The following is a 27,731-nucleotide window of genomic DNA, read 5'->3' as shown; positions in this document are numbered from 1 at the left end:
AGGGCTTCAATCGACCACACTATGTCGCTGCCCCGACCCCACACCAGCGAATTATCTCCAATGTACAATGCACACTGGCCTGACGATGGCGACGACAACTACACCATCATACCCTCAGGATATCGCTTGCCCACCTCCGTTAACCCCATCCATCAGAATTGGATTGACCTGAGCGGCTATCAAAACTTGTTATTGCAATATTATATGAAACATGTTCTTCCTATTCAGTTCTCTCATGCCGACGGGTCCGTTCACGCCATCGTCTGGAATCTCATACATTCCAGTGATGCAGCCCAAGAGGCTGTATATTTACTTGCGGATTTGCACCGCAGGAGTACCCAAGGTGGTTCGATTGGTTACAGTGCCCCAGAAAGCCATGATGTGTACAGACGCATCCAAAGGGCTATAGAACCAGTTACGGAAGGAGACGCTTTTGCAAGTCTTTGCATGATCTCCTACTGCCTCATCTCCGGCGGTCAAGGGCAATGGCGAGCATTCCTCGACAGTGCTTGCCGATTTTCCCTCGACTTCCTCGAGCGGAACCCCCCTTCTCCAGCCAGTGCATTGTCATCCTGCACAGACAGCATGCAGTTTATAATCAAGACGTCCATGTGGCTTGACGTCCTCGCCTCAGTAACTTTGATCCGTCGTCCCATGTTTGAAGTACTCCGGCTGCTCAATGATCTGTCTGGCACTGCCCTCGTGGACGGCAGGCCGGAGCTTTCAATGATGAGCGTCATGGGATGTGAAACCCGCAACGTTATCGCCCTCGCTGAAGTTGCTGATCTCGCATGCTGGAAGGAAGATCTGGGGCGCACTGGTAGCCTCAGCGTTCCTGAGCTTGTCAGACGCGGGCAACGTATCGAAACCATGCTGAAGACCACCAATAACGATAACCCCCGCCCTGCTGACACAGGAGGACCTCGCCTACGGCGCCTCACCTCTGACGTATTCCGCGCGTCTACCGTTGTCTATCTCCATTCCGTTATATCCGGAGACCACCCACAATGTCCAGAGATCATGGACAATGTCGCAGAAACAATCAAGTGTCTCAGGCGCGCTGAAGACGTCAGCACAGCGAGCCATGTCGTGCACAGTATGATATTCAACATATGCGTCTGCGGCTGCCTAACGGATGTCCCCCAATTCCGCGATTACTTCCTGCAACTCCTGCAGGAGCAGCAGATGGAGACAGCGGGGAACTGTGCTCTGGCCTGTGATCTCATGAGGCGAGTTTGGACGAGCCGAGAAGGGGGGATGCCTGTGGACTGGCGTGTAGTCATGCGAGACATGCTTCTTGTTTAAAATGCCATCTTACGACACATGATCTTTTTGTACCCTAGCTTTCTTCATTATTTGCTAAAGGTGTTCGGCACCTCCTAGTGTACTGCATGCAGCGCGGCGATTTTTTCCCGGAGCCTTTTTATTCTTATACCCTACAGGATGTCATCCACATGCTTCATAGATAATCCGCCGATCTATCTCTAATATTATAATAGCTATGTATGCACGGCTCGGGACACCGTTTCATAGAAAAGGTTGAAGTTGTTATTATCGTAATGGTGCTCGGCTGCGCCAGTCTGCGACACATGTGGCATCATGAGTTATATATCTACATACAGTCTTGACTAGTACTACAGGTAGTAAAAACAGAACGGATATGACATTGTGTTCACTATCAATCATTCAGCATCTTACGGGACCGCCAATCACAGCAGGTACATGGAGAGCATATCGGCTCGGCCTCGTTCCTCAGCCAGCCGACACGCTCACCGCGACAAGAAGCAGCCTGAGGTCTAGTACTTTGTAGCGCGGACAACAATTGGCACACGAAAGTCGGATTTGGGTGATTTGCATCGTGCAGATGACAGACAACAGAAGGGTGTTTTGTGAAAAAAACATGGAGTACCATGGGACATATACGGTAGATAAATAAATGATTATGGTCGTGAGTATGACGGGGAGAACGCTCACCTACTTTCACACTTCGTTTCAAAGTTTCAAATTTGGATGATAGCGCACCCGGTAACAAATAAGGGAAGTAATTTCCACGTATGAAATGACAGACGGCATGTCATTTATTCTTTTGCAGGACGGTGTCGGGAAATATCGAGAGTCGCCTCTCCTTAGAGCTCCCACCATTTGATTCATTTAGCCATGCAGCAGGAGATGAACACGCAACCAGACTCTAGTCGTGCTTTCCCTCCAGACACAGTTTGTTCTTCCAGTACGACCAACTTTGGTGCATCAGCGAAGTTTTATTGGTACTCTTCAACCATCCACTCCCAATGTCGCTCCCTCCACTCAGCTGATCACTTCAACCCTCATCCAAGACTTAACTAGTCTTATCACCCGATGCAGCCTCTGCAGACCCATCGATTTCCAGCGGCACATATGGAAACATCTACGAGTATATATACCACGGGCCAGAGGGCGATGCAGAGGTTTGTGTGGATGTTACAGTTCCACGCTTACTGATTCAACATTTGTCACCAGGTCGCTGTCAAAGCGATTCGACTACAGTTCTTAAGCGCCGAGGTAATGTTCTCTCTGAGGAAACGGTCAGATTCTCATTAAGCATTCTTAGATGTTTCAGAGAGAGCTTTAGATTTGGAGGAGGTTGCGGTGCTCTCATATTTCGAAGTTCATGGGTACAACGTCGGACTTTGGTTCCTCAGTGGCTTTGGCTGCTCCGTGGGATCAACGGCACTCTGACGTCGTTTCTCGACCAGAACTACAAGATGCTTAGGCTGCATGATTGTCTGCTTTTGGTGAGCACCTAAAATATGTTCCCAGTTTACACAGTCGTGTCTGGTGCACAAGTTTCATGATATTGCTACTTGCCTCAACTATCGTGGGTGAAATGTACATGACCAAAGGAAAATGTATATTTTTTTTTTTTACGTCAGTTCATGCGTTTAGCCCGCCAGAAGACGGACATATGGACTTGAACCCGTCGTTCATGGAAACCTCACTAGCACTGTAAGATCCATTGTTTATTCTATCCCTCATATACTAATGACCAGTTGCAAGATCAACGTCCTCATCGGCGATAGAAAGGCATATCTTGCAGATTTTGGCCTTTCCGGAACTTTTAATAAGTTGACTGGCGTGACATACCTCGCGAAGGTGGCTTGTCATCCCGGAGCAGTGAGATGGGAAAATCCTGAACTTCTTTCCGGGGAAGAATCAGCTTCTGTGGCCACCACTCAAAGCGACATGCACTCTTTTGGTAGCATCATGCTTCAAGTGAGTTGTTCCCTCTTGCTAGTGCAGCTCACTAAGATGTCTTGCAGTTTTGAAGAGATATGTGCATTGGTGTCACTTGACCCGTGACTTCCAGATCGCGTACCAAGTGAATATCGAGGGGAACATACACCCCCGCCCAGACGAAGCTTGTGTCACTGACCGGCACTGGAGTTTTATGACCTGTTGCTGGTCTATTGTAAGTCCGTGCTTATCATGTGATCGACGCGCCTATTGGACACCTCAAGATCTCACTATTGTCCGGTGTTTGGATACCGTTTCACTATATACATATACATCTCGTCGCCCGTATAGTTGTATAATCTTATCTCTCTCTTACCGCATCATCAATCATACTCTCTTCCACGTTGCTGCCTGTCCGTTATTCCATCTATGTCTTTGACTGATAGGCCTGGTGCCAAGGAAGCAGTTCAATTTGTTGATAGGGCTTTGCACTCCGAGCACGAGACCCCACAGTCCGATGTTGTCGATCTCCAGTGACGAGCGACACCGGTATAGCCCGTGATAAAGACGCTGTGCGCGCCTCGTCGGGTTGTTACACGTGCAGAATCCGCCGGAAGGTAGGTTGCATGTCACTGCTTTGATCTTCAATCGCCGCTTCATTGCTTATTCGCCCCTTCCTAGAAATGTGACAAGCAGCTCAACGCAGACGGCAACTGCCAAACATGTCTTCGTCTTCGTCTGCAATGTCTTGGTTTTGGCGAAAAGCGTCCAGAATGGTTGCGTGTATGTTATTATTTTTATCATTTCCTTGTCATTTGACTTATTCTATCCCGCAAGGCAAGCGGCAAGGTCGACCAACGACAAAAAATTAAAGATTTTCTTGCCTCACAAGGAATGATTAAGGGGCATTCTGGTATGAGCTCTCGCTGCAATGATCAGGAACCTTCTATTCTATCACTTTCAGCGGACTATGCTTCCCCGAGCACGAGTCCGCAGACCCCGACATTGTCGATCGACGACGAGCATGATGATTATATTCAGGGGGATACTGATGCTCGTAAGTCATATCGTGGAATACCCTTGTTTGCTTTCTCATATCGTCGTAGGACTTTTGGTGATGCAGGACATCGATTCACCATTAAACGTTCAGGACAATTATGCCAGGGTTATTGATCAGGAATGTTCAATTCTAACACTTTCGGCGGACTATGCTTCCCTGAGCCCGGGTCCGCAGAGCCCGACGCTGTCGATCTCCAGCGATGAGCAACATCCGGGTATGGCCCGTAATGATTATCTTCGAGGGGACACTAATGCCCGTAAGACTCGTATCGTGGAATGCCCTTACTTGCTTTCTCATATTGCCGTAGGACTTCCGGTGATGGATCTTGATTCACCACTGGACGTTGGTGTAAGACTACGCAAAAAGAACTGAGTGCGAAAAGCAAGTTCGAAGGGGAATGATAAATCGAGATGAAAATTGTTGGGGGTGGGACTTTGGGAGGAATACTCTTGATTTGACGACGTACGGATTATTACAGCGCTCCTTAAGTATCGTAGCAAGTGATTTGTGTATTCTAGGCAGGAGAAATGATTGGAGAAATGCGAACTCCAAGTACAAAGGAAAAAGGATAACGTAGAAGAATGTATCCGAATGCGTCGGATGCGAAGAGTAGACCTTTTCGCATCGATTGCTGACGCACTAGGAACGCTTGTGTTTCATTCTGAAGTATTAGTCGGCGCGTAGATATCATATCCTTACATTGGGGACAGTTATCCCAGATTATACTGCAGCCTGCGTATCCTTCCACCACTTATATGACTAGCTTGGAGTAAGACCCCATATTGTTATCACTTAAGTTCTCTCCTTTTGGCAGGGACTCAATCGAACCAGCCTCGACTTCACTCAGATCAGCGATTTCTCTGCAGCGCACCTATACTTCAAGTTCCGGACGAAGACGATCATAACATCATCATACTTTCTCGATATCTCTTGGCCCCTCCTGTTAACTACAACAACACCTTGCAAGAAAATGCATGTAACATGTTCTCCGTATCTAGGGCCTAGTACTCGCATACCGACGGGTCCATTAAGATAAATTCATCTGGAAACTCATACATTCCAGTGTGTCAGTCCGGGAGGCTGCATGTCGACTTGTGGATTTTCATCGCAAAAGCACCCAAGGTGCAATTGGTTTTACTGCGCCAGCAGATCATAACTTTGTGTACACACGCATCCAGAAGGTACCAGTGATGCCGGTGACGGAAGGAGACGCTTTTGCATGATTTTTTTATTTCTTCTTCTCTGGGGGACAAGAGCAATGACAAGCATCCCTCGACAGCGATTGCGAATTTTCAATCAATGTTTTTCAGCGGAATCATGTTGCGCCAGACTGGGTTCGGAGATCATGCAGTGACAATATGCGGCTTATCATCAAGACGTTCATGTAGTTTTCGCTTTATGGTTTAATGATGGCATACGGAGCTTTCTATGATGGGCGTCATGGGATGCGAAAACCGCATCATCCTCGCCCTCGCTGAATTTGCTGATCTCGCATGCTGGAGGGATGAATGCAGGCGTGCTGGTAGACTCAACGTTCCTGAACTCGTTGGATGCGGACAAGAAATCGAAACCGTTTTGAAGTCTACCAATGACCCTGATCACCTCCACGGGCCACGGCTTTCACCCTGACGGCGCCTCGCGTCTGACGTATTCCTATGCGTCTTCCCTTGTCCATCTCCATCCCGTCATCTCTGAGGATCAGCCACAATGTCCAGAGATTATGGGCAACACGTAAACAGCATGCCATGTCGTGTACAGTATGGTATTCAATATATGCTGCGGCTGCCTAACGGATGTCCCCCAAATCTGTGATTACTTCCTGCAACTCCTGCAAGAGCAGGAGATGGAGACAGTGGGGAACTGTGATCTGGCCTGTGATCTCATGATGCGAGTTTGGACGAGCCGAGAAGGGGGGATGCCTGTGGACCGGCGCGGAGTCATGCGAGACATGCTTCTTGTTTAAAATGCCATCTTACGACACATGATCTTTTCGTCACCCGGCTTTCTTCGTTATTTGCTGAAGGTGTTCGGCACGCCCCTAGTGTGCTGCATACAGTGCTGCAATTTTAACTCATGCCCTACAAGCTGTCATCCATGTATATTTATTCCTCTTCCATTAACACTGACCTCATCTTTCCTCGCATTCACGCCTTTCTCGACAGAATTTTCCACAGGAAAATGCAGAGCGATAAGCTTTTCGAGCCTGCGCTCTATCGCCAATTTATCTTTAATTATAATAATATCTGGCTAGGGACAGGAAGAGGTGGAAGTTATTTAACCCCAAACAAGCATTACTACTAAAACAAAGCTTGAAGTGATATTGAATGTGCCGAGAGTTGAGCGATACCTTTTTTTTTAAACATGTTTTGTCCGACCAATCTTCGGTCATGCAGAATGCCAGGAACCTTTCGGCAAGCTAAATCAAACCACGAACTTTCAATGTTTCAACTTCCGACGACAATGGTCAACCCACGGTCCTACGGTACCATGTATACAAGACGTACATACCCCAGAAATTCGTGGTATCTGATTGGACATTAGTATTGCAACTCAAACAACGCTGTCCTGTTTTACCTTTAACGATTTAATATTGAATATTGACTGGTCGACTGGTGACCCGAGAGCTTTCCGGCATTACTCTAGTGGTGCCTACGTGTCGACGTTCACAAAACAAACTTTACACGGGTCTCCTTTTCGATGATCGTTGGACTGAGTTGATCATGTCCAGTGGGACACTTGGTACGCATGTCACTGGCACTGCTACAGTTCTGTATTGCACAGTGCGAGTTTCAGTGACCCTGCCGTCGTGACGTAACGCCAAAAGTGCCAATCTGGTACAATTCATTTCTCATAGGGTAGTAAATCACTGATTGACAACCTCGACGCCTCAGGACTCATGCATCACCCTCCCCATCGGTAACACAACCACTCGCAGACTACAGTCGCCACCTCATCTATACAGCAGGAGATGGTCACGCAACCAGATTCTGGTCGTACTTTCCCTCCAGACACAGTTTCTTCCAGTGCGACCAACTTTGGTGCACAGCATCGTCCCCGTTTTCCCCGTTCTCCGGCACAACATCGTCAACATCCATACATCATACCTGGAAGGAAACTATCAACCCAAAAGCCTCGCAGAGTCCCTGAAAATTCAAGTTTCGGAACGGACACTGGAGTTGGTGGTCCTTTGACAGCAGATCAGCGAAAATTTACTGGTACTCTCGAACCATCCCCACTTACTACTCCCAATGTCGCTCCCTCTACCCAGCTGATCACTTCAATCCTCATCCCAGACTTAACTAGTCTTATCACCCGATGCAGCCCGGACCCGATTTCTGGTGGTACATATGGAAATATTTACAAGTGCATATACCACGCACCAGAGGGCGACGAGGAGTTTCGTGCGGATGTTACAGTTCTTCCACACTCACAAACTCAACACTCATCCGCAGGTCGCCGTCAAAGCAATTCGACCACAATACTTTAATGTTGAGGTATTATTCTATCTGAGGGAAGTGGTCAGATTCTCATTAAACTTTCCCAGATGTTTCGAAGAGAGCTTGGAATTTGGAAGAGGTTGCGGCATTCTAATATTTTGAAACTCATGGGCGCAACTTCGGACTTTGGTCCATCTGTAGCTTTGGTTGCTCCGTGGATAAATAATGGCACTCTGACGTCGTTTCTCCACAGGAATAATCAGACCCTTAAGTTGCGTGATCGTCTGCTTTTGGTGAGCATTTAAAATACGTTTCTCAGTTGCACAGTCGAGTTTATTATGTCGTGCGCAAGCTTCGCGACATTGTCGCTGGACTCCACTATCGTGGGTGAAAATGCGTATGTTCGAAGGAAAATGAATAAATTTCTATTTTAGTTCATACGTTTAGCTTGACTGAAGACGGACAAACGGACTTGAACCCCGTCGTTCATGGAGACCTCACTGGTGTAACATCTATTATTTATTCTATCCCTTATATACTAATGATCAGTTACAAGTCCAACGTCCTAATCGATGGTGATAGAAAAGCATATCTTGCAGATTTTGGCCTTTCTGGAACGTTTGAGAAGTTGCCCGGCATGACGTACCTCGTGAAGATGAGCTGTCATCCAGGAGCAGTGAGATGGGCAGCTCCTGAGCTTCTTTCCGGGGAATCCGATTCTGCAGCCACCACTCAAAGCGACATGTACTCCTTTGGTAACATCATGCTTCAAGTAAGTCCTTCCCTTTTGCTAGTGCGGCTCATTAAGATGTTCTGTAGGTTTTGACGGGAAATGTGCCCTGGTGTCACTTGACCCGTGACTTCTCGATCATGTACCAAGTGGTTATTGAGAAGAAAATGCATCCCCGTCCAGGCGATGTTTATGTCACTAACCGGCACTGGAATTTCATGACCCGTTGCTGGTCTACGACATCTTCTGATCGGCCTCCTGTCGGGGAAGCAGTTCAATTTGTTGATAGCGCTTTGCACCCGAGCACGAGCCCCCAGAGCCCTACGTTGTCGATCTCCAGCAACAAGCAAAACTCGAGTACGGGCCCCCAGAGCCCCACGTTGTCGATCCCCAGCGACAAGCGACACCCGAGTACGAGCCCCCGGATCCCGACGCTGTCGATCTCCGGCGACGAGCGACACTCGGGTATAGCCCGTAATGATTATCTTCGAGGGGACACTGATGCTCGTAAGACTCCTATTGTAGAATATCTTTGCTTGCTTTCTCATATTGTTGTAGGACTTCCGGTGATGCAGGCCATTGATTCACCATTGGACGCTAGGGAAAATCATTCTGGGAGTGTGCTGCCTGTGTATCCTTCCACTGCTTATACGACTAGCTTGGAACCATCATGTAAGACCCCGTATCGTTATCAAGTAAATTAGTACTCAAACTCACCTTTTAGCAGGGACGCAATCGAATCCGCCTTGACCTCACACCAGCGACTTCTCTGCATTGCATCGTGCATCCTTCCCAGACGAAGACGATAACAACGTCGTTATACCCTCTGGATATCAACAAACATGTAACTGAGTCAAGACTAGTCGTCCACTTAACTGTTATGCCAAAAGGCAGCGATACTGAAGCTTGTGTTTCAGTATCAGCGGACAGTATTTATGTAGATCATGGGAACTCTAGTAAGCCAGCGTGCTTACACAACACCATACATCATAACTGGGTTAACCTGAACATGCAATAAAACGCATCATTGCAATACTATATGCAACATGTTCTCTGTATCCAGAACTTGCATGCCGACGGGTCCATTGATAAACTCATCTGGAAACTCATATATCCCAGTGGTTCAGCCTGAGAGGCTGCATGTTTGCTTGCGGATTTGCACCGCAAAAGCACCTAAGGTGTAATTGGTCACACTGCGCCATCAGATCATGATGCATACACACGCATCCAAAGTGCACTAGAGATACCAGTGCCGGAAGGAGACGCTCTTGTCAGCCTTTGCATGGTCTCCGATTTCCTCTTCTCTGGGGGGCAAGGGCAGTGGCAAGCGTTCCTTGATAGCACTTGCGAATTTTCAATCAGTGTCCTCCAGCGGAATCATGTTGCGCCCACTGGGCACTGATATCCTGCACCGGCAGCATGCAGTTTATCATCAAGACATCCATGTGGTTCGATGTCCTTGCCTCTGCAACGCTAATCCATCGTCCCGAGCTCCTTGAAGTGCTCCGTTCACTCTATGGTCCCACCACGGTGGCAGACCGGAGCTTTCTATGATGAGCGTCATGGGATGCGAAAACTACATCGCCCTCGCTGAAATGGCTGATCTTGCAGGCTGGAAGGATGAGTGCAGGCGTGCAGGTAGACTCAGCGTTCCTGAACCCAACAAACGCGGGCAAGAAATCGAAATCGTCCTGAAATCTACCAATGACCCTCACCTCCACGGTTTTGACACGGAAAAGTCACGCCGACGGCGCCTCACGTCTGATGTATTCCGCGTGTCTGCCCTTGTCTATCTCCATTCCGTCATCTCTGGGGATCAGCCACAATGTCCAGGGATCACGAGCAACATCACATAAATAGTCAAGCGTCTCAGGCGCGCTGAAGACGTCAGCACAGCGCGCCATAATGTGCGCAGTGTCGTGTTCAGCATATGCATATGTGGCTGCCCGACGGATGTCCCTCGATATCGCAGTTACTTCCTGCGGCGCCTGCAGGAGCAGCAGACGGAGAACATGGGGAACTGTGCTCAAGCCGCTCAACTCATGAGATAAGTGTGGAACAGCCGAGAATGAGGGGAGCTCGTGGACCGGCGTGTCGTCATGCAACAGTCCCAGATGATTCTTTTCTAAAGGCTACCCTACACGGGCTTTTACTTCCTGGCTCTCTTCATTATTTGTTAAAAATATTCGGCACGCCCCTAGCGTGTAGCGCGGCTAGCTATTTCCTAAGGCTTACCCTACAAGCTGTAATCTATTTATGCTTGATATGATGATCAAATCGCATCTGCGCTTGTACGACCTCCGAATGCAATGCATTGTTTTCCAGACACCCATCTCCACGGTCTCAAGATCTCAAGGTTCAAGAGGCTGTCTCCTGTCAATATTCAATACACCGCCGGTATGTTTCTGATCAATAGTCCATCTCAACACTGCCGCTCGTTTTGGGAGCCAAATATGATTGATAATTACATTATGACACCTTTCTCAGATCGGATACAATTTGAAATTGTTCCTTCTCGATTTGGTCACTAGGCTCGGGATCAGCCTGGCTTATACTACCGCCGTATCATGGACAAGTCGCGGTCAGTCACGACGTTCTGTGAAGCTGGTCCCATATTATTCGTGAGCGAACTCCACGGAAGATGATGTATATCTTCAAATTGACACTCAATTTCCTGTAAAGATCACCAGGCCTGTCGTGCAAGACTTGCTGATACAGCCTTGGCACCGCCACTCAAATTTGATTGGGGGATTGAGGAACAACTCTAATAATTTAACGAACGATGTCAAGACTCGAGATAGTTAATTATCGAGAAACTCCCAAGTACAAAAAGCGATCGAGGCTACGTTCTCGTGAGTCACAGCCTTCCGTGACTAAATACTCGAGAACAACGACTGAGGTACCGAGCTCCCAAAGTTGTCGCAACGACGGGTACTGCGACCCTCCGTGATGGAAGTATCCATGACCCCTCCTATCGTGCGGAAACACCCTGCTCGGCTACATCCTGCCATGTCCCGGTGACTATCTACTACCGACACACACGAAGGAGGATCATCATCGGAGATTCAGCGCGTAAATGTACCGTGCCTGACAGGCCTGGGTCAGGCCCTTCAATTAGTATTGAATGAACGTTCTACTCGCGGAACTTTTATTGTATTCTTTGAATTCGAGAAGGCCAAGCTGTGATCGTGTTTCATTTACCCCCCACGATGACGGCGGTGTATATGTAGCATGCATGCAAACCCGAGCTGTACCCCAGTTCTGCGACATGATCGGATCACATGTGATAACAAAAGTGTTAGAGGCCACGCCATTTAAATGTCGAGAGCAAGCCTATCTGACCGCAATTTCATGTCCCCTTCTGCTCTGACATGGGTGTGCTGTATAACAAAATTACTATATGCCATGCAGGGACAGTGCATTGCTGAACAAGCACCATCCGATGCCGACATCTCGCAGTAAAATGACGAAAGCGCATCGGACCTTCCATGGTCTTCACTGAAGTACGAGCTCGAGTGATTCAGAACTCTTTCTAGATGAACAAAGGCACAACATCGATACCAGGTACTTCGGGGCTTGGTAAAGATAGAACGGCTAGCTGCGGGTACATACACTTTTTGAGTTCAGTAGCGATAGCCCGTACATTTCGTCTTTCCATCAAGCTCGGAGATTATATAAGCAGACGGGCTTGAAGGTGTGTCTACCCTGGATATCACATATTATTTCGATCAAAAATGTTTTCGCATTTCTTACCTACGTGAGCTAACGAGACGGAGGATGCGTGGCGACCCTCTCATCGCTTGATATTGTGCACCGACACCGGATACCATAGCCCTTGCGGAGTTAATGTTCGAGAAGTTGTCCTTGGAGACCAAGCCATGAATGAGTCCAAATTGGTTTGGGGTGCACTTCCACATGCTTCTTTAGGTCATAAACATCACGCCGTCTTTTCTTTTGCGGCAGAAAGCCCAAAGTGAACCTCCGACTTGTCACCCGTCGGTAATTTCTGTAGGTTGACCCCGACTTCCCATCTGGCTGTAATCTGTTCTTAAGACATCTTCTTGAGAAATTATATTGCCTCATTATCACAACCCCCCAATTGTGGCGTGAATGTCATACACATACTGTAGTTCGTCAGCTAGCGGCAGTCCATCGCCCTCGTCTGAGACGCCCTCCAACAATACATCTCCTGCCCACATCTCCGCACCCCTCAAGCCATCCAAAGCTTCGGATGAAACAGATTCGCAAAGCGCACGTTCACGAGAAACTCCAAACAGAATGCCAGTAGATTTACCTCGCGGAGGGTTGACAGGGAGGGGGGGATGCTGGTGCGCATTACATATTCCCAGACCGTTCCACTTGGCTAACACGTGCAATTCCAAATTCCAATCGTAGGACATGTCGCTTGCGAAGAAAGGTGTGTTTTGACTGAAACAAAGCTGTTCATGCGTCTTGACCGTAAATGTTCTAATAGAAATGTGACGAACAACGAGAGGGCAACTCCTGTCATACCTGCAAGCGGTTGAGAATAGATTGTCTGGGTTGGGGAACAAGGCGCCCTGAATGGATGCGCGTGAGTACAGTTAGCGTCTTTCTTACCACCATCTCTCATCGTCCTACAGGACAAGAAAGCTGTGGAAGATTACAAGGCTGGCATCAAAGCTCAGCTAACACGGGCTGGCCTCATCCGCGGTCAGCCCAAATCGTCGATACTGCAAGCCACTTCAACGGGTCGATCATCTACATCAGCTTCATCGTCATCGTCATCTGTTTTTCCTTCGCGACAGTTTCAGGGATCTGCAAGTTCTCCAGGGTCTTCTCGAGTCAACGATTTGGGAATGCCAGCGTATGCCGATCCATTGGGCGACCCAACTGGAATGTCCGTGTTTGGTGAGTTTTTTTGTGATAAGAAATGAGCCTACAGCAACTGACACCGCATCCTCAGGTTCAACATTAAACTCACCTCAGATTGTTCCTGTCCCTCTGTACACGAGGGATGGGAGCTTTCAACGTTCGAACCACAATTCCCCCTTCAGCCCTTCTGGCTCTCTTCCCTCGCATCCATCGCCCGTGGCGGATATGCACTTTCATCCTGACTTCGACTACCGCCACCCAAAATCTGTATAACCCTCCAATGATATCGATACCAGACGATGGCTTGCAAATGGAGCACATATTTTATTACTTTGAGCATGTTCGGCAGTTGCAGTATGCGTTTGCTGGCAACTCTGTAGCAAATATAACATATTCAGTAAGGTTTTCTCAAAAAAATTGGTACTTGGTCGCTAACCGTTATTTAGCTTGTATTACAACACCCACAGGGCCCTGTGGCAAATGCTATTTCCGCATTAGCATCATTGCACTTCAGTTTGATTCGCATCGCCCACGGTTTCGAGGCACCAAACCCCACCCTGGAGCACTCACCGGCAATCCGATTCTATGATAGCGCCCACCAACAGATCTATAGAAACAAGCAGACAACGCTAAGCGAATCCGACGCAAATGCAGCCATCCACATGTTAAGCTTCTCGCTCATGTCAGGTGGAGTGACAGATTGGCGTCCGATGTTAGATATTGCGAGCGAATGGCTTGTGAGGACGGGAATAACAACGAGCGACAACCCCAAGTCGATGATGATAAACATGAACGAGGCATCGCAATTGGCACTGAAAGCCACAATAGTGAGTTTTACTGGGACTATGGGCAGACTAAGCTCACCCGAACCACGCAGTGGTGTGATATCATGTCAACCCTGGCCCTGAAAACGACGCCAAAGCATCTAACCTTCTATCGGCGACTGTTCCGCAGAGAATCGAATTACTGGGGTTTAACGCAGCAGGGCATCGGTGACGAATCAGCCCTTCGTATGGATAGCTTAACTGGATGTCCGGACGAAGTACTTCTCGGTATCGCGGAGATAGCAACGCTATCGTGCTGGAAGACGCAGGAACTTCGTAAAGGTTCTTTGAGCATGAGAGAGCTCATCCGGCGAGGGGACGTTATTGAACGACACCTTCGCACCCAAACAGAGACAGTACTATCGGCAGAAGGAGACCAGACACCATTACATCCTGAATTATCATCAATGGTTGCTGAGCATGGCAACGTACAAAATTCACCTACTGGACACGTGGGCACATCCCTTCCTGCAGACGACACTCGGAGGATAGTGGGTGATATCTTCCGAGAAGCAACTATCCTCTACTTGCAGACAGTGCTCAGCGACCCCAATCCAGGTGCGTCGAAATTGATACGTGATTTTGCAATGCTCATGACTTTGTCACAGGAGTGCCCGAAATCGTGAATTCGATAGATGTCATTGTACAATTGTTGAACCGGCTACCCGTGTCGAATATCGACCGCTGCTTAGTGTTTCCCATATGTCTGGCTGGGTGTCTCGCGGACGATCCCATGAAGCGCGAGTTTCTGAAATCACGGCTGCAAGGTCAACACAATGGCTTTGGTAACACCAGTCAGACTATGCGAGTCATGCAAACAGCATGGCAAAAACGGGATAATCAAGGGGGAAGAGTCGAATGGCAAGACCTGCTCCATATTCAAGGGCGTTATTTGCTCCTGCTGGTTTAAGTTATGACGGTTTTTCACTCTACCACTGTACGATGAACAACCTTTGATATCATACACACCTAGTTATTTAACGCCATCGCATCGGTCCTACAATACCATCCTACGGTACTCTGATTAACAAAATATAGAGCTCTGAATTTGATGAATATTAATTTGACTCACATTTCCACGCCCCGTCTTTAGGGAGAACGACGTGCTGCTGGCCAGCAGGATGGCTCAGAAAGATAAGGAGAACTTGCTGGGCCGCTAGAATGAAATGTGTACGTGCAAGGAGGGAAGTGCGTCTGTGCAGAGAGGGAAAGTTAGTTCTCGTCAAGGGCAGAGTGAAACCTATATATACCGAGCGACCGGAAATTCGCATTTCCTATGTGAGGCATGGGCGCTCCCACATGGACCAATAACATTTGCCGACCATCCTGCGTAAAGAACGGTATGCAGTGAAATTGATGGTATGACACTTGTGAGAGCAACGTGGAGAAGCTCGAGCGCCGGCGGAGATGAAGGGCGGCACTCAAGAGCCTGATGGAACACCTGCGTTCCTAAGTATACCGCCCAAAAAACTTCCAAAGTGATGACTCTATGGGCGTCAGCGCTTGAGCTTGAGAGGAAACGGTGGCCACAACCCAAATAGCAGAAAATAAATGCACGTGACAGTCGCGTCGAAAAAGACGAACCGCGTGCTTGTTACGTCACAGCCACAACTTCTACTTTGATTTCTACACTGACGACTCACCACAATTACGACACAAATAAGCATCTGCAATCATGTTCAAGGCAATTTTACCCTCATCAAAAAGAATATCTACTTCAGACTTCACCATGATCACGAGCCCTGGAGATCCACTTAGTGGAAAGGAGAACCTACCTGACAATGATCTTGTGACCCCTGCACTGACAAAATCAGGCAAGGGAACTCACAAGGGTAATTCGAAGCAAGAAAAGTTGAAGACAATCAAGGTCTCGCAGGACCTTGTGGTCGAGCCGGTGGTAATGAACCAGCCTTTGACAAATTACTGGTAGGACTGTGCAGTGATAGCATCAATCGATGGTATTTAACAGCATATGCTCACAGGACGAGCTACAAATCCCTTCCACTGTTCGGGTAAAAGCTAGTTGGCATGGATTCAACTGTTAAAGCGCCATGCTCAAATCATCACATGTTATAACATCAAACCTGACGTCTGGGCCACTGAGCACCCCAATGACGTTGAGAAAAGCCCGCAGTAGCGAATCTATGGGCTCGCCTCTTCCACCTTCCATGAGCTATGACCAGATGCCTACGAAAAGCAGCTGGATATCTGGTCTCTCTGGAAAGAGTACAACGGATCTGCACGCACTCGATGACAAACAAGGACATGACCGCGGGTTATCCTTTGATGCTGCACGAACATTATCTCGTGGTCAGAATTCTCCGGTTATCCCAGGCGACCTCATTACGAGCAAATCCAAAGAGAAGGGCTTCGTTAAGAGCATAACTCCCGTCAAATTCTGTAGTATGTTGGCATCGACTTCCAGCACTCAGCTAGAAGTAGAAATCGTCAAGAAGCTCCGACTACTCCTACGAAATGAGTCGGCAATGTGAGTACTGAGCGATCTGAAGCTCTTGTGCCATGTTAGCTGATTAAACTTTGACTAGTTGGTCAGAAGACTTCCTGAAATTGGGTGGCTACAATGCTCTGCTTACGCGACTGAATGAAATACTCGAAGTTGAGTGGCGGTGAGTCAATACCTCCAACCTTCAATTATATTCTCATATTTTTCTTCAGAGAAGAGCAGCATGATGACCAGATACTATATGAATTACTTCGATGCTTCAAGGCCCTGTCGACCTCTGCAATTGGTTGCTTTGCCTTGCGTAGCTCGTGCCCGACCCCATTCGTGCAACTACTCTCCTTGCTTTACTCTGACAAAAAGCCTGGAGACGTGGCAACGAGACAGCTCATTGTCGAATTGTTGCTCATCTTGTTCGAGTTGTACCCTTCCTCGTCGCTCCCATCCACTGGTAACCGTCCACGTCGCGAAGCTTGGGAACCCGAGGGCCGCTCGTCCTCGAATCTCATCACCTTCCCAGCACCACACAAGAATTTCTACTCGTTGATCCGTGCTCTCCTTCTGACACCTGCGCCTCCTCCAACTGAGTCACCCGCTTCACCTGTGTCACCTCATGCTTTTATTGAATCACTACATCGCCCAAGGATTTACAAAACTTACCTTCAGGAGCTTTCGGACGTTTGCAGAGATTACTTCTGGGTATTCTGTCACCCCAATAACACTGTTTGGAACCTAGAAGAGGTTGATGAGGGCAAGGTGGAGAAGCCCAAAGCACCTGGGGGCATGACTGGAGGTGTCGAATTTGAAGCCATGGGATACTTTGTAAGTGGACAAAGTACACGACGGCTGAAGCTGACTTACAATTCCTATCCGAGCAGACGATGCACCTCAAACTTATCAACGCAATCGCCAGATCCGCTCATGAGCTGAATCTGTCTAAGGAACATGACATGTCTGCGCACCGTTTCCACTCCGACCTATTTGCTTCTGGATTTGAGCGGATTATTTTGGTGAGATTAACCTGGCCTGATACTAGAATGATCATTCATCATATTTGGTTCTATAGATATCACGCAAGACGTCTGTGACGTATTATCCGACGTTGCATCTCGAACTTTCCCGGTATATTGCCTGGGCGGGAGCTGCAAAATTCGAGCTGCCATGGACTGTATCACGGCTGATCGGTGCTCCACCATTGGCACTAGCCAAGCCGACTACCAGTCAACAACAGAGACTAACGCGACAAGGTCAAAGCCCACAAAGTACACCGGTCAGGAGACTCCCTCCGGGCTTTGTTGGACTGCCATCTCCTAAGAAGGTTGAACCTATCAAGTTTGAATAAATGCAGGTACTGTGCGGGGAAGTTGACTTCAAGGCAGCGGTTTATTTCGATCCTTATTTAAGGCTTTCATTTTTCTGTTGTACGTTTTAGCCATGCTCGTCTTGCATAAGTGCACGAAACATAATAAATTATGTAACATCAATGAAATGTTGACAAGGACTGTCCACTATTACAAACACAAACATATATTCGAATCCATATGATATACAAAGATAGAGTTGAAAGAGAAAGAACTACATGTGTTCCTCGCCACAGGGCGCAACGCCCAACACTTGCGGTGCTGTTTCCTCCACTTAATGCCCCCCCAAAAGTCGAGAGCCCTCGTGGTCATTAGCAGCACCAAATCCAAACCTAACATTATTAGCGTTTCTGGTCCTGATCTTAAGCTCCAAACCGATTGCACTCCGCATGAGCCAGCACAACGACAGGATAGCAGCTCCAAGCGCACACCAATGCACAAATGGAGACTTTTCCGGCGTCTGGTGTACAAAGATAGCCCATATGAACCAGGAGACCGCAAGACAAGCAGGAAGGTCGCCCTCTGTAGACGCGTACGCATAGGCGGATGCAATAGTCTGGAGGACGAACCTGGGAACACGGGATCAGATATCACCTAGATCAAGTGAAGTATACCTTACAGGCTAAGGAGGACAAAAACTTTGGTCCAGAACTCCTCCGGCTCAATTTCAGCATTCACACCAAAAGCCGCAAAGGCGGTGCTGAAGATCAAGCATGTCGTCCAGCCGTGATAGAGGGAGAATGGAAGATGCAGGAAGAGTTCGTCGCAGATGTTGCGTACAGTGCTCGCCTTCACAAGCCGGTAAATTTTCTGAACCGACGATTAAGTTGCATCGTTTAACTTATCAAATAACGACCTACCGATACAACTGAACCAGTAAATATCATGAAAACCAAAGCTATGATGCACGTCAGCAAACTGCGCAACTAAGAAATCAAGATGGTTTACCATATTTGTACTCCTGGTTGGTCCAGGAATAAATGTACATAGCATTCATGAAATCGAGAAGCGGGAGATTCCAGCCGATGATGTCGATAATGAGCTCCTTACCCCGTCCGGAGAACTGGTAGGTGCATGTTCCAAGGACCAGCAAGTGAATCACAGGCCTATTAACAGTAAGTGTCTGACACACGAAGCGTGCATGTTTCTCACCAAAGGAAGTATGCCCAGGGAGCAGGGGTAAAGTACGTCTCTTTCCCTGTGTAGTAGACATCCAGAGGAGAAATAACTGTGTAGCCATTTGCTCCCATAACGAAAAGCGCTCCAGCAATATTAGCCAGCTGGAAGTGAGCACATCATAACGTCAAAAATGGTCATATTTTATCAATATATTTGCTTTACTTTCAAAAGTAGGTGGTCAGACCACGTATTATTGGGAGGACGACGGAAGAACGATGCCATGATTGAATTTCTGGTGTTAGGGAAAGGAACTGGAAGAAAGGGCTTACAACGAGGCGTCAGATCTGCTGACTTTATGTAGGTCCACAGTAAGCTGGGCAAACACGCGCCAGAAACGCGTTTGATGGGCGTGGCTTGTCACGTGGCAAGATCTTTGTCTCACTGAGGAATGGAAGCATAGTGCAGTCAGTAGTGGTTGACTCTTCCTTCTGAAAGCCCTGCAATGCAATGCATTACACCGGTAATGGAACTTCCCACTTCAAGCGGGACGTTTGACACGCCGACCGGGGCTCTGAAGCAGTGGAACTGCCTTGACGCTTCCTGCGAAGAGTATGCTTGTGGATATTCGTTTAACACTGCTCGTCGATCGATCGCGACCTAGGTAGGTGGTGTTCGAAGATATGATGTTATAGTTGGTGTGACGCTTATATGCCACTACGTAACAAACGTGAAAAACCTGGCGACGACGTGTTTTTTAGTAATAAGCGCTGCCTTTTAATCTCGCTCTGAAGGAACGCGTATTTGATCTAGGCAGCTTTTCCATCCATGCGTTCTACCCCCACCCAGCTCTCGAGCGAGTTGATAGAAGTCCGGCATCTACCAATCTTGTAGCCCTAATAGCAGGATCGAAGTTGGATCTTGACGACGCCGCACCATGACAAACAGTGGTGGCCGGCTGGCCGCCGCCCAAAAAACGAAACCGCGAAATAACAAGAGCCCTTCACAAGAAGTATGGTACGTCACATCAATATGGAACTTCGCCGGCTGACATTTCGAGCGCTATTGACCCCATTGTTCATGTCGAGAGAGTGCTGATTGCGGGTGCTGTGAGATTAAAGATATCTATATACCTCGAGGTCACGTTGCAGCAACTGATTATCATCTCAGTGATAAGCCTGTTCTTACGTGTACAATCTAAGTATAACCTAACTCTTCAGTTCTATCGTTAGTGGCCAGTGGCTGATAGTACTGCACTTCCTGTGCATGAGTTGAAGTGATACAATGAATGTTTTATTCTGTGATGATAATGTCCATGGCATATTTAATGAATACTGTACATTGTTAGTTGCGTATTCCAATGCCTCGCCTCCCAACATGCAACACCGTCATGCGCTCAATGCGATGACATAAGTATACATACTTATTCCCATAAGACGTTCATCGCAATCATAATGTCCTTCCCAATTGATTATACCTTGATACGCAGAGCTTTCTTAAAGTTCTCCCATCTGCTAGGGTGCGAGAACACCACCTGCCATCTAAGAACCAGTGTCAGCGACAACGGCATGATATCTGCAGCTGTGATCTTACCTGACAATCAAGTCACCACGTCCCACTGCCTTTCGTCCTTCCCGAATCGGCATGCCCGCTCCTTTAACTAGTAATTGCCCTTCGGTAGACTTGTCGTAGATTGGATAAGGCAGTGCGAAGATAATCTCTTCCCCATCCATGCCATCTATACAAATATCGGCCCCTTGTTCGGCGAGGGTCTCCACCCATGGCACACAAATATCCACGAACAGGTCGTCTTTCATCCCTAGTGAAACTACCATGAGGCACCTCTTCAACCAAGAAGACTACGTCCTGAAGAGTCCCGTCCTTGCGCTGGTGACCTGTGCGGGGACAGACAATCCTAGTTCCGCTTCGAATACCCAGAGGTACATCGACATAGATCTCGACTTGCTCTGTCTTACGGTTTAATAGCTCCCGTGTGATGAGAAATTGGAAAGCCGTCCCATAATACATCTCGTCAAGTGTCAGCGGAAGAGGAAACACCCACTCCTTGGATGTGCCTCGAGGCGTACCAAGAGCTCGTAACGGGGAGCCATACGTGGGAGCGTTGTCTAAGTATGTTGAACCCTCTTCTTTTTTGCACTTCGACGACCCCTTGGAAAGCTTTTGGAATAGCTCCCTATGGGAAGTAAGTTAATTGTGACAGTGTTAAAGACATATCACTTACTCTCCCAGTCCGCGCCGAGGTGGTTTATGTAGCTTGGATGACGTCGGTGGAATCACGGGCTGTGAGAAATTGCCTGTTTGACTTCGCAATGGCTTTGCATCGTGTGTGCGATCTTTGGAATATATAGAGGTAGATCCAGCCCCTTGGTTGTTTTTGGACCGGTTCGACTTCGGATCGCGTGAGACTGGAGCAGGCGCTCGCGGCTTGTGCGAATTGAGTGAAGGATCACGCAGATTGTCATGTGACTTTGAGTGGGGAATGGTCGTGCGACTACTATGAGAGCGGCTAGCGCTCGTGACAGAGGACGGCGCTTGACCAGGTGCAAATGGTCGTGGTAAATCACGTAAGCTATCGTATGATTTTGTTCGGGAGCGGGAACGAGAGCCATTGCTGCCTGTGCTACAAGGCTTATGGAATTGGTGCTTTAGATTAGAGTGATGGTTGTGTGAGGCATGATGAGTAGTTTTGTCGTTTGACGAACAAGGCTGAGAAAATTGTTCGGCGTCAGAGCCAGGAACGGAAGCGGAGGGGAACGGATTGGGTGTCTGCTCACTCTTCTGTGAGCCTGACGACTTTGCATGAGGGAATGACTGTGCATTGGCTTGTGGTCGTGGCTCCGCGGAACAGCTCTGGGCTGTACCACTCTCAGTGGGCGTAAATAATGGTGAGACACCGTCTCCGCAGGAAGGATCCATGCTTTCTGTGCCATCCATCAAGGAATGGTAGGCAGTGTTGACCTGGCAATGATGATGTTGAATGCTAGACCGGAGGACACGACGACCACGCCGCTTACTTCAACAAACATCTGCGCTGCGTGTTCTTTCCCAATCTGATGACGGTCGGGGTGCCACTGAAGGGCCTACTGAGAGGGTGAGCACTTTGTATGCGCAATGGAACCTGAAAATATACCAGTTTCTTGTATGCAGTTCTGATATCTTCGTCCGTAGCGTCGACGACGAGACCAAGCACATTATAGTATTCGGGTCGACGAGAAGCTACGGGCATCGTCGGATAGTAATGAGTGGATTTACAAGGCCCACAAGTCGCACAGGGAGGTAAGCAGGAAGGGCTCCAGGAGTGGGGGAAGGACTGGTTGACATTTCTTCTGTAACACAGTAGCGTTTATATGTGTGAGAGAAGGTTCGTCAAAAACCGATCAAACGTACTTTCCGATAGATAACTTCTAAAGCGATCATGAAATGCAGATTGCCTGCAGGTCACATACTGAAAACAACTCTGCCTCATGTTCAGCACGGAAGCTCCGCGTGTTGTTATGAGTAATTACTCGCCCGAAGCATGATCAATTTGTGTCAGACGCTAGTGCTGCCGCTGTGCACCAAGCTGCACTACCGTGACAGCTTGTATTCTCCGTCTGCCTCTTATCGTATTCCTTCATTCCCCGGCGGCACTAAACAGTAGTGAGAAGTCGCGGGGACACTAACGGCTACTATAGCTAGCGGTAGTCCTACTTACTTCGCTTGTTCCTTTTTCGGTGCGTGTAAGGTTCTTCACGGTGTTAGTACTACATCGTGCCTTGATCAGGATCTCGCCCACTAGAGGCCGAATAGACAATCGATCACTGGAAAAAATCATTGGTCAGTGGCGACCAGAACCGTCATCAGTGCATCATTACTCCACTTTAATGCGTGGTCTTGTCTTTTCAATCATACCGATTGCACCAAGACCAGCAGCTGACTCGCATTTCCCAGTGTGAATTCTTAGAACGTCAAGGTGTGACAAAGTTTGGTTCGGTTTTCCGCTGCTTTCATAAGCCATCCTGGGATCAGCGAACTTCCGAGTCTTAACGTAGTTTGCTTCTCCTCTCCAAACAATCTCCTCCGAGGACCTTTCACTCTTCAGCGTCTCTCTAGTTTCAGACTACTGGCCTCGGTAATTTTACCCCACACCAAGACCGTAAGTCCAAGACTTTTATGAATTATACCCCGTCGGTCATCCATGAATGTTCCGAGTTGTTCGCAGTCTAATAGTAATCAATAGCGCCGCCTCGTGTCTCATATTCATAGCTTTACCCCAATGCACGTCACACTAATCATGGGCGTGTTAGATTTCTTGTGGTGTTCCGAATCGTTGCAAGGATAGTCCGCTACTTATCACCTACACACTTTGTTGGAGTGTGTTGGTGAAAAGGATATTAACCCTTGACAATGAACCTTCCCAAAGGCCCACTCGTGAGTCACAGGAACCGGCACACTTTTAGGCACTACACACGTCCAGCATTTCTTTCATTTCCTTGCGACTCGCGTACCTGGCAGGTGACTTACTGGTCTCGCCCATAATATCGGTCAGCCTATCAAATACGCTTTCTCATCGGTGTTTAGATTTCTGCTGCGCCTGGGCTTCGTAGCTCTTTTGTGCACAGTCAAAGTGCTACAAGTCTATATTTCATTCGCGGGAGAATCACCCTCAATGTTCGCGGGAAGGTTGATCGAGTCGATATTGTTTTTTGCTCGTCAATCATGCCTGTTCTATGTTTGTACCTGATCTCTATGATCCGGGCCATGCACTTCATCCTATCGACCGCGGACTGGACTCCGGAGTGTCACCGGCTTCCGACACTGCAATTCGATGATCATCACGCCCCGTGATGTTGTCATCGCACGCCAGGTACCTGCATTGGTGTAAGTTATTTAGTCTCCTGATTTGTGGTCTGCTCCTGAACACTCTTGAATGTCACTATCTAGACGCGCTTATCGTATGGCCGCGTGACAGCGACCATATCTCATCGTGAAATAAATTAAAAAGTACAGTTAATATGCTAATCTAACGAGCGGAGTCGACTGGAGGTGGATAATGTCCTAATACATGATTACCCCAACAACTTCTTCAGCCCCTCTTTCTGTGTGGGTGTAAGACGGTCTGGGAATATGACATCCCATCGTACTATTAGGTCTCCTTTCTTCTTCGTGCTGCCCTGCTTCCTAATCGGCATCCCTTCGTTAGAAATTCTTGTCTCCTGGTTGGGTTTCACCACGCCACCAGGCAATGGGATCTGCAATTTTCGGCCGTCCAGAATAGCGACAGTCTTCTTTCCGTCCACGCCTGTGAGTGCGTCCACCAAGGGTATTCTGAGACGGCAAATCAGATCATCTCCTTCCCGTGTGAAAACCTCGTGTGGCTTCTCCTCCATGACGAATACTAGATCTTGAGCCTCGCCGTTCGGCTGCTCATTGCCGGCTCGAGGAAAACGTATCTTTGTGCCGCTCTTCCAGCCCGGGAGAACCTGAATTTCAAGCACCTTCTCCTCCGTAGAGCCGTTCAATAGCCGTCTGCTGACCTTCAGGTGTTTGGTCGTACCCGAATATAATTCTTCAAGTGATAACTTCAGTGGGCGAGTGGTTTCTGAAGGGGCTGACGTTGATGTTGAAGTAGACGATTGGTGTCTAGGAGATTGTCGCTCCGATGGCATGCCCCCCGGCATCCCAAAGAAAGACCCACCACCACCTATATCGTCGTCATCAAAAATATTTGGACTTCTGCCCATGTCACTCATACCACTCCTGCCACCGCCCATGCCACCGAAACCTGAAGAACCGCCCATGCCACCAAAACTTGGAGAACCGCCCATACCACCCATACCTCCAGAGCCACCCATGCCCCCGAAACCGCCAAACTGGCTGAATATGTGTCTACAAGAACGTTTAGTTACTGAATGCTATACAATACATGCATATTACTTACTCGAATATTTTTTGCGGGTCACTTGGTGCATATCCACCTGTCGGCGCGCCACCAGGTCCAGACGTGAATGTAAATGTGGACCCCCCTGGGAAGCCTGAACTACTAGCAAATCCAGGGAAACCAGCACCAGGCGCAGACCCTCCGCCTTTGAGGCCTTCTTCACCAACTTGGTCGTATATAGTTCGTTTGTTCTTATCACTGAGGACTTCAAATGCTTCTGAAATCTAATAATCCGTCAGCCAGGAACATACAGCGAGATGCCTCACATACCTCCTTGAACTTCTTCGAGGCTTCTTCAGACCCTCCATTGCGGTCTGGATGCCATTTCAGAGCCTGCAGACGAAGTGTCAGCTTGAACAGGTGCGAACATGAAAGCACCACATACCATTTTCTTGTATGCCTTTTTAATTTCATCTTCGCCGGCGTCCCGAGGAATGCCCAAGACCTTGTAGTAGTCGGCACCCATATGATGATGTATTTCGTCGTTGTACTAGATGACTCGGAAGCCAACACTATATAGTGCTGCAGCTGTGAAAGCCACAAATTCAGGAAAGTTCAAGACACAGAGATCTCTCCCAGAACATCCCAGAACATCCCAGAACTGTCTGGGGTCAGTGACGTCAATGCCAGCTCATGAGAGTTATAGAGCACACGTGGGAAGGTAAGTCCATGGACCCGACGACATGTCTACCAAAACACAGGGAGAAACACAACGGCATATTCAAGTTAGCTCTCAATGCCTTCGTCGTCGACGCACCCAATTCACAACGAAGACTACTCACACCATGTGACTTGAAAACAACATTTTCAAGTAAACATTTGGTATAATTAAAAGTGTAGGTGATCATTCAAGTATAGCCCGGGACTGTCACAGTTAGGCGACAATATTATGCTTCAGTGCACCGCTCTTACAATGCTAAAACCACCAAGGAAACTGTCGACTAACGCCCGTCGCTCTACAGTTGACCTCTTCATCTGCATTGTATCCGGACAATCAGGATTGACCTGCTCCAAGTTGAGAAAGAGGCCACTGAGGATGAGAGCCACCTTTAATGGAGTCCCGACCGGTGGGACAAGGCGTTTGAGATGTTTTTTGCAGTTTTCACCGCCAGGACTTTTGATATCTATCCCGTCCAACAGTGACAAGAGCGAGCGAAGTCAGAATGGGGCAGAGCCGAAGTAATCCGATGAACCCATGTAACGGGGCATTGTGGCGTTATCGACGGGATTATAGCAGCTGGTTTTGAGCGCCTCGAGCTTTGGCCAGTCTCTCACCAGCTGGCAGAGTTCCTCATCAGATATGGAAATGTTACAGCCCCTCTCGACTGACAGCCGAGTTAGATTGCGGCATGCCTGCAATGACATGAAGACACCCGGTTCTGCGCGTACCCCCACAGAAATTCCAAGAGGAGTGAAACCTTTTGTCAGTGTCGCATCTCTCTTGGAGGGTGATGAAGAGTTGGGATAGCCTCGTAGATTCACTTGTGGGGGGATAAGCAACTTGATTGAAGTCAACCTTAATCTCTACTTTCCATGACCTGAAGTGAGCTCAAGGAGTTCGAGGCGCGCTTGAACGTATCGGTAGAAAGGCCCAGCATTTTTAGATCATGAAAGCCGGGAAATTCTAAACGAGAGTTTCTCTCGCAAGGCGAAAATGTCCTTAAGTCCAAGCATAGTGACCGCAGAGCTCGTAACTGGATAACGTGCTCGATGCCTTGGTTTCCTAAATCCTATACCAATAACGAGTGAATAAAGTGAAGACCAATAGGGAGGGTACCAAAGTCATGCGCAAAAACTCTGCAGCGTCGTAGGTTCCATCGGCAAACCATATTGATTTTCGGAGGTTCAGAAACAAGGATGCAGGTGCTGAAGGACAGGACAGCATCAGAAAACTGGGAGGCTCGGTGATGGTCGCCAAGCGGTGCTGTCGTGTTGCAGTGATTGAGTGTACGTGGGATGTATATTTGCAAAGAATATCCTACATCATGCCGTCAGGAGGTTTTTGTAATACCTAAGAAGGGAACTGAGTTGAAGCCCACAAATCATACGAAATATAGGCACCCACCATACGTACTCGGTCAGGGCTAAACAGGTCACTTGTTGTGCATTTGATAAGAGGCTCTGGGGACTGCAAATCCTTCCAAAGTGCTGGACGCTCAAACGCGCGGCATGTGGATGCGAATGCTGGAAGTGACCCAAGTGAAGTGTACGAACAGATCGTGTCAATTACTTCGAGGTTTCCCATGAAGACCGCGTGCACAGTAGATGTCACGGAAAAGGCCAAGATGTCGGCAGCTGGCCCCTTTCACAGCCTGGAATCACGTGTACTTGGACAGTAGCTCATTATTTCTCACAGCTACTCACTGTTGTCAGTACCTGGCAGCAGTAGTACTTGCCAGGCCCCACTGCCAGTACACTGGCATACTGTACTTCGGGCCCGCGCCTTACAACACACATTGATACCCAGTACACCACCTGCACCCACCCAGTTCTCCAACATACTTACAGCAACCAACCTGCACCCTCTCTTTTCCCAACCCTTCCTAGTTCCTTCAGTCTCGCTGTCTTCGGAGCATTTTCTTCATCTTTATCGCTACTTTCAAATACTTTGTTTCATTATCTTCAAGGACAAGGCGCTGTGAGCCTTCTGGCCGGTGTACAATAATTCAGCTTCAGGTTCTACGTGATCAAGATGTGTTTTTTGGCCCGGCTAATGATATGTGACATCACTTCCGTT

General features: G+C 48.2%; 11 protein-coding genes across 11 annotated transcripts; 7 read left to right on the top strand and 4 right to left on the bottom strand.

The window, feature by feature from the left end:
• Window positions 1–60: 60 nt before the first annotated feature.
• On the top strand, window positions 61–1,305 carry BJ212DRAFT_1296989 (fungal-specific transcription factor domain-containing protein; the record flags this gene model as incomplete). The annotated part of the gene is made up of 1 exon (XM_041332523.1): window positions 61–1,305. The coding sequence occupies one exon, from the start codon at window positions 61–63 to the stop codon at window positions 1,303–1,305; it is 1,245 nt and encodes a 414-aa protein (XP_041196366.1).
• An 852-nt stretch (window positions 1,306–2,157) lies between these two features.
• On the top strand, window positions 2,158–2,608 carry BJ212DRAFT_1477494 (uncharacterized protein; the record flags this gene model as incomplete). Its single annotated transcript, XM_041339555.1, has 4 exons — window positions 2,158–2,290; window positions 2,344–2,444; window positions 2,497–2,538; window positions 2,588–2,608. 4 exons carry the CDS (start codon window positions 2,158–2,160, stop codon window positions 2,606–2,608), a joined length of 297 nt encoding a protein of 98 aa, XP_041196365.1.
• A 1,138-nt stretch (window positions 2,609–3,746) lies between these two features.
• On the top strand, window positions 3,747–4,906 carry BJ212DRAFT_1332542 (uncharacterized protein; the record flags this gene model as incomplete). Its single annotated transcript, XM_041334809.1, has 5 exons — window positions 3,747–3,827; window positions 3,892–3,993; window positions 4,048–4,267; window positions 4,317–4,526; window positions 4,578–4,906. Coding segments are annotated over 5 exons (678 nt in total), but the record flags the coding sequence as incomplete, so codon positions are not given.
• A 2,908-nt stretch (window positions 4,907–7,814) lies between these two features.
• BJ212DRAFT_1296987 (kinase-like domain-containing protein) lies at window positions 7,815–9,141 on the top strand (the record flags this gene model as incomplete). The annotated part of the gene is made up of 5 exons (XM_041332522.1): window positions 7,815–8,000; window positions 8,027–8,090; window positions 8,142–8,479; window positions 8,527–8,944; window positions 8,996–9,141. 5 exons carry the CDS (start codon window positions 7,815–7,817, stop codon window positions 9,139–9,141), a joined length of 1,152 nt encoding a protein of 383 aa, XP_041196363.1.
• Window positions 9,142–9,990: 849 nt separating this feature from the next.
• BJ212DRAFT_1477492 (uncharacterized protein) lies at window positions 9,991–10,293 on the top strand (the record flags this gene model as incomplete). Its single annotated transcript, XM_041339554.1, has 1 exon — window positions 9,991–10,293. The coding sequence occupies one exon, from the start codon at window positions 9,991–9,993 to the stop codon at window positions 10,291–10,293; it is 303 nt and encodes a 100-aa protein (XP_041196362.1).
• Window positions 10,294–12,547: 2,254 nt separating this feature from the next.
• On the top strand, window positions 12,548–15,025 carry BJ212DRAFT_1445177 (fungal-specific transcription factor domain-containing protein; the record flags this gene model as incomplete). The annotated part of the gene is made up of 8 exons (XM_041338063.1): window positions 12,548–12,765; window positions 12,833–12,854; window positions 12,912–13,010; window positions 13,060–13,327; window positions 13,588–13,688; window positions 13,738–14,118; window positions 14,169–14,673; window positions 14,724–15,025. 8 exons carry the CDS (start codon window positions 12,548–12,550, stop codon window positions 15,023–15,025), a joined length of 1,896 nt encoding a protein of 631 aa, XP_041196361.1.
• A 674-nt stretch (window positions 15,026–15,699) lies between these two features.
• On the top strand, window positions 15,700–18,080 carry BJ212DRAFT_1332517 (armadillo-type protein). Its single transcript, XM_041334808.1, has 6 exons — window positions 15,700–16,041; window positions 16,163–16,603; window positions 16,662–16,742; window positions 16,792–17,398; window positions 17,455–17,586; window positions 17,643–18,080. Exons 1-6 carry the CDS (start codon window positions 15,791–15,793, stop codon window positions 17,916–17,918), a joined length of 1,788 nt encoding a protein of 595 aa, XP_041196360.1. The 5' UTR covers window positions 15,700–15,790; the 3' UTR covers window positions 17,919–18,080.
• BJ212DRAFT_910047 (uncharacterized protein) lies at window positions 17,938–19,448 on the bottom strand. The gene is made up of 6 exons (XM_041344325.1): window positions 19,279–19,448; window positions 19,090–19,217; window positions 18,886–19,043; window positions 18,798–18,835; window positions 18,557–18,747; window positions 17,938–18,506 (listed from the first exon to the last, which is right to left on the bottom strand). Exons 1-6 carry the CDS (start codon window positions 19,336–19,338, stop codon window positions 18,212–18,214), a joined length of 870 nt encoding a protein of 289 aa, XP_041196359.1. The 5' UTR covers window positions 19,339–19,448; the 3' UTR covers window positions 17,938–18,211.
• A 1,076-nt stretch (window positions 19,449–20,524) lies between these two features.
• On the bottom strand, window positions 20,525–22,300 carry BJ212DRAFT_1445174 (DnaJ domain-containing protein; the record flags this gene model as incomplete). Its single annotated transcript, XM_041338062.1, has 9 exons — window positions 20,525–20,594; window positions 20,647–20,863; window positions 20,886–21,247; window positions 21,296–21,780; window positions 21,814–21,896; window positions 21,921–21,939; window positions 21,967–22,032; window positions 22,089–22,154; window positions 22,205–22,300. 9 exons carry the CDS (start codon window positions 22,298–22,300, stop codon window positions 20,525–20,527), a joined length of 1,464 nt encoding a protein of 487 aa, XP_041196358.1.
• Window positions 22,301–24,122: 1,822 nt separating this feature from the next.
• BJ212DRAFT_1264877 (uncharacterized protein) lies at window positions 24,123–25,460 on the bottom strand (the record flags this gene model as incomplete). Its single annotated transcript, XM_041330447.1, has 5 exons — window positions 24,123–24,838; window positions 24,875–24,930; window positions 24,995–25,218; window positions 25,265–25,327; window positions 25,380–25,460. The coding sequence occupies 5 exons, from the start codon at window positions 25,458–25,460 to the stop codon at window positions 24,123–24,125; spliced, it is 1,140 nt and encodes a 379-aa protein (XP_041196357.1).
• A 692-nt stretch (window positions 25,461–26,152) lies between these two features.
• BJ212DRAFT_1585657 (uncharacterized protein) lies at window positions 26,153–27,280 on the bottom strand (the record flags this gene model as incomplete). Its single annotated transcript, XM_041342369.1, has 5 exons — window positions 27,060–27,280; window positions 26,772–27,005; window positions 26,523–26,724; window positions 26,384–26,475; window positions 26,153–26,347 (listed from the first exon to the last, which is right to left on the bottom strand). Exons 2-5 carry the CDS (start codon window positions 26,877–26,879, stop codon window positions 26,153–26,155), a joined length of 597 nt encoding a protein of 198 aa, XP_041196356.1. The 5' UTR covers window positions 26,880–27,005; window positions 27,060–27,280.
• Window positions 27,281–27,731: the final 451 nt, after the last annotated feature.

This window comes from Suillus subaureus, assembly GCF_016647635.1.
Source record: "Suillus subaureus strain MN1 chromosome Unknown BJ212scaffold_6, whole genome shotgun sequence".
In the NCBI taxonomy this organism is placed as follows: domain Eukaryota; kingdom Fungi; phylum Basidiomycota; class Agaricomycetes; order Boletales; family Suillaceae; genus Suillus; species Suillus subaureus.
Note: the sequence above shows the minus strand (reverse complement) of the source record. Positions and strands in the feature narration are given on the sequence as shown.

Bases quoted from the DNA above. Each gene is read 5' to 3' on its own strand.
- BJ212DRAFT_1332517 (XM_041334808.1), top strand. From the start codon at position 15,791: ATGTTCAAGGCAATTTTACCCTCATCAAAAAGAATATCTACTTCAGAC. The intron at 16,604-16,661 runs GTGAGTACTGAG...AACTTTGACTAG, and splicing joins CTACGAAATGAGTCGGCAAT to TTGGTCAGAAGACTTCCTGA. The intron at 17,399-17,454 runs GTAAGTGGACAA...CTATCCGAGCAG, and splicing joins TTGAAGCCATGGGATACTTT to ACGATGCACCTCAAACTTAT.
- BJ212DRAFT_910047 (XM_041344325.1), bottom strand. From the start codon at position 19,338: ATGGCATCGTTCTTCCGTCGTCCTCCCAATAATACGTGGTCTGACCAC. The intron at 19,218-19,278 runs GTAAAGCAAATA...GCTCACTTCCAG, and splicing joins CTGACCACCTACTTTTGAAA to CTGGCTAATATTGCTGGAGC. The intron at 18,836-18,885 runs GTAAACCATCTT...CGTGCATCATAG, and splicing joins CAACCAGGAGTACAAATATG to CTTTGGTTTTCATGATATTT.